This window comes from Myotis lucifugus, unplaced genomic scaffold, assembly GCF_000147115.1.
Source record: "Myotis lucifugus unplaced genomic scaffold, Myoluc2.0 scaffold_137, whole genome shotgun sequence".
NCBI lineage: Eukaryota > Metazoa > Chordata > Mammalia > Chiroptera > Vespertilionidae > Myotis > Myotis lucifugus.
In genome coordinates this window covers 2139466-2146845 of record NW_005871185.1, presented here as the reverse complement: position 1 = coordinate 2146845, position 7380 = coordinate 2139466, and the positions used below count along the sequence as shown (strand labels likewise).

Here is a 7380-nt window from a genome sequence, read left to right as displayed (position 1 = left end):
GGGAGTATTTGGGGGTGATCAGGTCAGCGGGGGGGGGGGAGTTAGAGGTGATCAGGCCTGAAGGGTGGCAGTTGGGAAGATCAGGCTGACAGGCAAAGTGGTTAGGGACGATCAGGCAGGCAGGCAGGTGAGTGGTTAGGAGCCAGCAGTCCCAGATTGTGAGAGGGATGTCCGACTGCCTGTAGGATCGGGCCTAAACCGGCAGTCGGACATTCCCCGAGGACCCCAGATTGGAGAGGGTGCAGTCTGGGCTGAGGGACACCACCCCCCCATGCATGAATTTTGTGCACTGGGCCACTAGTGCTATATAATAAAAGGCTAACATGCAAATTCACTGAATGATGGAACGACAGGTCACTATGATGCGCACTGACCACCAAGGGGAAGACACTCAATGCAGGAGCTGTCCCCTGGTGGTCAGTGTGCTCCCACAGGGGGAGTGCCACTCAGCCAGAAGCCCTGAGCCGGGCTCACAGCTGGCAAGAGCAGCGGTGGTGGCGGGAGCCTCTCCCGCCTCCGCGGCCGCCCTAAGGATGTCCAACTGCCGGCTTAGGTCCACAGGCAGTGGGCCTAAGCCATCAGTTGGACATTCGCCAAGGGATCCTGGACTGCAAAAGGGCACAGGCCAGGCTGAGGGAACCAGGCCTCTAGTATTTTGAATAATTTGCCTTAAAATTTCCCAGGCTAGAAGGTTTTATATTAAAATTTTCTGTGATAATGCCTAGGTACTTTTACCTCTTAGAAACAGAGATTTCTTATTAATGTAACAGAAGAAGATTTACTGTTAGTGTTGAATTTATTTTTAAGCAAAAACAGTATTCCTGGAGAAGAGGCAAAAATGATCTTTAGAGGGTTTCAGGGGCAGAGTCTGACAACATACTGGATTTGAGTGTGCTTTCCCAAGCTGCTCTGCATGCCGCTGATGAGAACAGGAGCTTTGGGAATGACAGAGTTCTCCTGGGCTCAGGAGCACCTGAATAAACGCATGCTCACAAACCTCAAAAGGAAAATCTACAAAGGGCATTCATGGCTATAAAAGATTCATTCACATCTTCTAAGTGCTTTCTAGATTTTAGGCAAAGGTTTCATTCTCTCACTATGTAAATCAGACTAACAGCTCAGGATTCCCTTTCAAGAGCAATGATTTTAGTACTTCCTGTTTGATACAAGGACGTCACAGTTAGTATCTTTGAGCATAATTACAACCTAAACATGTCTTTCGAAGTCAATCCAAAACAAAACACACACACACACAAAAAACCACACACACTAATTTACATTCAGTGTAAACTGATCAAAATTGCTTTAGAATTGTTTGTTTACTTGCCTTAGTGCAACTTTCTCCCCAGTTAAATTATAAGCTCCTTGAGTGTTTATAAATACTTTATCTTTACTTTCTTGATAATGCCTAACACAATGTCTCACTCACATATGAAGCCTTGAAAGAAATATGTTATTTCACCATAATTAACTGTGTTTAATTTTTTCTGAAAATGCAGATTCTGGAATTGTCTAGCATTTGTTGCTTTTCTTATGGTGTTTACTTTTATTGGACTTCTAATTCCTGCACATACGTATTTATATGTATCATTTTCTGATATATACTATTCATTAAATATCTACTTCACACTTATTGTTTTAAGGTAAGAATATCATTTAAAGTTTTCTGTTTATAAAACACTGAATAAACCTGAAGATATTCTTTTAAATAACAAAAATGTTTCATTCCTTAGAATGAAAATTTTATTCATAAACTTTCCAAAGAATCATCAGCAAATTAGTGCTTAGCTGTGTTTTTCTGTTTGTTTTGTTTTTAGTTTTTAACTTCATTTTAAAGCAATGCAAGACCTCTGTAAGATTTTTTAAGATTAGAAAAAAGAAAAAAAAATTATAATTTTGCTACCTAGAGGCAACCCTATTAACATTTGTTTCATTTCATCCACTAGTTTTTCTTTTTCTTTGAGGGTTCATGAAGTTAAACACCTATCATAAATTTTTTAAAAAAAGATGTTCTTACTTTATTTGCTTAATATTTCATAACAAATAATTTCCTAGTAATCATAGTTGGAAAGAGGTTTTTAAAATCATAAGGAAGTTCTTTTTGTAAATGTCCTTTTTGCTCAAATAATTTTTGTTGGCCCTTTCCCAGTATGAAGAGGCAGGAAAAAAGTCTGCCTATGTAGGTGAAAAGGAGATGACAGAGAGAGAAAAAAACCAGTATAACTAGAGCCCCATCATTCAAACTATTAACATTCTACTTCCATTTAGGAAAATCAGTTGGGAGTTGATATCAAGTTGGCTAGTGCCAAGTAAATGAAAATTAGTCCCAAATTATCAGATACAATTAGTATAAAATATAGGAATGATATATAAGTGAAAGAAGAAATATAAATGAGTTGACCAATATTGTACAGATTCAGTAAGATTTAAGTTTACAAAGAAAAAAAAAGAGAACTTTTGTCCCTACTTATTCATTTAATTTACTTTTATTTCTTTTGGGATCCCAGAACAGAATATCCTACATAATAAAAGGCTAATATGCAAATTGACCAAATGGCAGAATGACCTGTTGCTATGACATGCACTGACCACCAGGGGGCAGACGCTTAATGCAGGAGCTGCCCCCTGGTGGTCAATGCCCTCCCACAGGGGGGATGTGGGACTGCTGACTTAGGCCCACTCCTGAGGGCTCCAGGACTACAAGAGGGGCACAGGCTGGGCTAAGGGACCCAACCCACCGAGTGCATGAATTTTGTACACCAGGCCTCTAGTATATAAATAATTTACAAAACATCTCAAACTTTTTCTTTTCTGTTTGAAAAAGCACCACTAAAAGTGATGTGAAATTTTCCTATTGCTCACCCTACAGGAAGAAACAAAGATGAATGGCATTTTCTTGGCATGTCTCTCTATGGAATGCCCTTTGGCCTTCCTTTGATACTATGTACATGAAAGATGTCTCATTTGTCTCAGAGTTGGCAATTCCACAGGGAATAGATGGGGAAGAAATAGAGTAGGGTGAAATGAAAAGAACTTTCTATTATAAGAATAACTTTTAAAAATTTGTTTTGTCTTTTAGACTTCTGGTCTTTCTATTATTGAGCCCTCTTCTGTCTCGACTTGGTGATGGGTTCAGCTGGCGCTGGGCATTCATAATGGTCTGGAGTGAAATGAGAGGTTTGCCTAATGTAACGATGGCCCTTCTGCTTGCCTACTCTGACCTTTCTGTTGGAACTGAGAGGGAAAAATCGCAAGTAAAAGAACATATGTTCTTATTTATTTGAAAACTTAATTAAAACTGTTGTTGTATACTAAAATGTGCTTTTAAAAAAACTTTATTGTGGAAAGTATCACATATGCCCCTTTATTTTCCCCCATTGACACCTCCTAGCCTGCCCCTGTCCCCCACCCAAGGCTAAAATATGCTTTTGTAGTGAGGTAGCTTAACCCCACTTGGACTGTGGGAGTGATTTAACTATGATGGCAAGAATGGGCAGAGGAGGAACAACTGGCAACTTCCCTCTTCCCCATTCTAGCTTGGGGAGCCCTAAGTCCCTTCTTCACACTCCTAAAGAAGAGTTTATTATGAAGGTTGAAGGAATAAAAACATATAAATCATTTAAAATAGTATCTGAGCCTGGCTGGTATAGCTCAGAGGTTGAGCATCAACCTATGAATCAGGAGATCATGATTCAACTCCTGGTCAGGGCACATGTTCAGGTGGTGAGCTTGGTATCCAGTAGGGGGCTTGCAGGAGGCAGCCAATCAATGATTCTCTCTCATCATTGATGTCTCTATCTCTTTTTCCTTCTCCCTTCCTCTCAAAAAATAATATATGATGCCCTAGTCAGTTTGGCTCAGTGGATAGAGCATCGGCCTGTGGACTGAAGAGACCCGGGTTCAATTCCAGTCAAGGGCACATTCCTAGGTTGCAGGCTCGAACCCCAATAGGAGGTGTGCAGGAGGCAGTCAATCAATGATTCCCTCTCATAATTAATGTTTCTATCTCTCTCTCTTCCCCCCTTTCTCTCTGAAATCAATAAAAATATATTAAAAATGATAATATATGATATAAAGTATGTACTCAATAAATGTTTTTATTTTTACTTACTCCTAATGTCTGTATAAGTAAGTATACACTTATGTCAAACCATGTGTCCTGATTTTAGTTTGGTTCCAAAAGCATGGATGAAATATATGTGGGAAGATAGAGAATCCCCAGAGTACTTTCATCACGTCTGATAGCCAAATTCTCCCCTCCATGAGCATCTATTATCACAGTATAACCTAGCTTAATTTACACTGGTAAATATAAAAGATATTATATGAAATTGTCATCAATACTTTGTATTTTTCAATTCTAGGTATTATTTCATGGAGTGTCAGTATGCTTAATCACCCTGATTGTCAATAGAATTATTTTGCCAATGGTAGTTAGTAAACTAGGTAAGTCCACTAATTAATATTCTGAATGAAGAGAGAAGTATTCTAAATATGCTAAAGAATTGGTAAAAATGAAGAAAGAAGCTATATAAATGCAAATCAACAATGTCTTATTGAAGCGGAAATTGGTCCTCTATGTAAAGTCATATGAAAGGTTTAGGCCAACAACCTTTTTATTTATTTTTTTAAATTACTTACTTACATTAGTCCAGTTTAAGTAACATAATACAGTAAGTTTATTCAGTTATCTGACAAACTTGTATCAAGAGCCTTCTATATGCCAGGAACAATTTTAACTGACAGTGATGCATTATGAAGACTGATCAGATTTCTGAGTTGATAGAGCTTACATTGGAGATAAGTAAACAGTCAGTAAAGAAGTCAAATAAGGTAATATCAAAGTAAACAAACCACATGTAAATACATTAAAAAACACAACAGATAAGTAGATTACTGAGGAAGCCATATGTTTAATTAATATATGATTAAGGTCTTAAAAAGGCCACTCTAGTTCTGTGGATAACTGATTGGGAAGAGGGGGGTGGTAAGGAGAATGGAAGTAGAAATAACAATTTTAGGAGGATGTCTGCATAATATAATGTGCCTGTTTTAAACCTCTACTTTTTTAACAATTGAGAAAATGAGACTTAGAGAGTTGAAAGTCCTTGCCCAAGGTCATACTACTAGGTAATGGCAGTTAAGAACTAGAAACATATTCCTTGATGCTTTTAATCCATTATATTCTTAACTGTTCTATTACCCTTTTTATGATACATGGAGTTTCACTCTAATGACATTTTTTTTTTCAATCTGAAATTTCATCTTTATGGATAATACTACCCAATCTCCCTTCCTTCCTCATATTTGGAACAAAATCTTTTTCCTTTTCTTCCCCTCCCCCCTAAATTATGTGAGCCTTAGCATGATAAAATGGGAAGAACAGATTAAAGAGATAACATTTTTCAAAAAGTATTAGCTGTTCTACTTAGTAGCTAGATAAACCTAAAATTCTTAGTGTGGAGCATCTGTTTATTTGCACTAAGAGCAGTGAACATTTGCTCATGAAACATTATTGCTTTCCAAACAAGCTTCTATGGCTCAAAAAAGGAAATTATATCTGATAGCAAGAGTACTTCAAACCTTAATGAGGTCTGGAGATATATATAGGGATAAATATATATCATACATATCATATATATGATTTTACATATAGGTAGGATATATATGTACACATACTCTGTATATGTGTATGTATCTGTGTACATTATTTACATATATTTATGTATAAACCTATACCTATATGGCATATACAGATATAGACGATGGATATGCAGTTCAAAGGCCTGAGAACCAGGAAAGGCAATGATATAAATTGCAGTCCAAATCCGAAGGCAGGGGAGGATCAATTTCCCACCTTGAAGACCATCAGTCAGAGAGAGTGAATTTTATTTTGCTCGGCCTTTTGTTCTATTCAGGCCTCCAACAAACTGGATGAGGCCTGACCACATTGAGAAAGGCAATCTGCTTTACTCAGTCTGCCAGTTTAATCCCCTGTCTCCTCATCTATTAAACTGGGAAAAGGGACTCACCTCAAAAGGTGATCAAGATGATAAAAACAAAACTTAATACGTGCAAAGAGCATATGATAAGCACTCAATAAATATTAGTTATTAGGAGGAGTATGAAAGTAGAAAATTTTGAAATTGTTAGTGTTCTTATTATTAAACAATTTATGTTGAGTGTTTAATTAAAAAAACTATTCAGTACATACAGTAAAAACAAAAGGAAGCTTTATAATTCAGATTAAAAGGGTGATGTTCCTTCTATTTATAAATGTGCTCTTTGTATCAAAGGTCTGCGTGATGTCACATCAACAAAATATAAGTCACTTTATTATACATTTCAACATTTTCAAGAGATAACCAAATCTGCAGCCTCCGCACTCAAATTTGATAAAGATCTTGCTAATGCAGATTGGAACATGGTTGAGAAAGCGATTATATTTCAAAACCCATATGCAGTAAGCAAGTAATATCTTTAACTTATCCCTTCAGAGTAGTATGATTGTCCTTAAGTAGAAAAAATGTTACAAATATTAATTCACAATTTTAATACTTACAATTGACAGAAAACGTTGTATTGGTAACTCCTTATTTACAACAATAGTTAGGAGGGGATCTTAGGGAATTTTGTGATCACTGTGGGGCAAAGTAGAAGTGACAACCTCTTTAAGTACACACAAAATATATGTTGTAAATTCAAAACAAGGAGCAGTGTTGCCGCATTCCCCAGAGGTTCGGATTCAGTAGGTCTGTGAAGGGATCTAAAAATGTTCATTTCTAACAATTCCCAGGTGATGCAGATGCTACTGGGGAAGCATACTTTCAGAACCACTGGCTTAAAGTGTGATTATATATGCAGTAGCTTTTATAAACTGTTAACAATGCCAAGTAAAGATAAAGATATGCTATAACTCTTTCCTCCCCAAACTGGCAATCATTTTATGTCTAGATAACTATGCAAGTAATCTTGAACATTTTTCTGTATCTAGAAAATTTTCTATAATTTTTCAAACCAAACTGGTGTATGACTTGCTCAAGGTTTATGCTAAACTATGTTAATATTCATGTATTATTTATTTGGTTTTTATTTGTGTTTTACTTAGTTAAGCCAAGGAGAAACAACAGAACATCAAAAGGTGAACTGTCCAAACTGTAAAACAGAAATAAATGAGACCCTTAACATTGAAGCAATGGAACTGGCCAACAGGCGTATTCTGTCAGCACAAATAGTTAGTACTTATTAAACACTTCTAAAAGTATTTTTGACCTAACATTATACTGAAAACTTCTCCCTTGCTGAAGATAATCTTGATTATACTCACCTGCATAGCTTAATATATTGTTTACAAAGGCAAAGGGAAATTTGACATTGTCT

General features: G+C 36.7%; 1 protein-coding gene across 1 annotated transcript in view; it reads left to right on the top strand.

The window, feature by feature from the left end:
• Positions 1-7380, top strand: part of SLC9C1 (solute carrier family 9 member C1) — a 99846-nt gene that overhangs the window by 35904 nt on the left and 56562 nt on the right. Inside the window, exons 9-13 of the mRNA XM_023758699.1 lie at positions 1500-1643; positions 3080-3254; positions 4365-4446; positions 6297-6463; positions 7109-7234. Of these exons, the coding sequence (XP_023614467.1) occupies positions 1500-1643; positions 3080-3254; positions 4365-4446; positions 6297-6463; positions 7109-7234 (694 nt within the window). The remainder of the gene's footprint in view (positions 1-1499; positions 1644-3079; positions 3255-4364; positions 4447-6296; positions 6464-7108; positions 7235-7380) is intronic.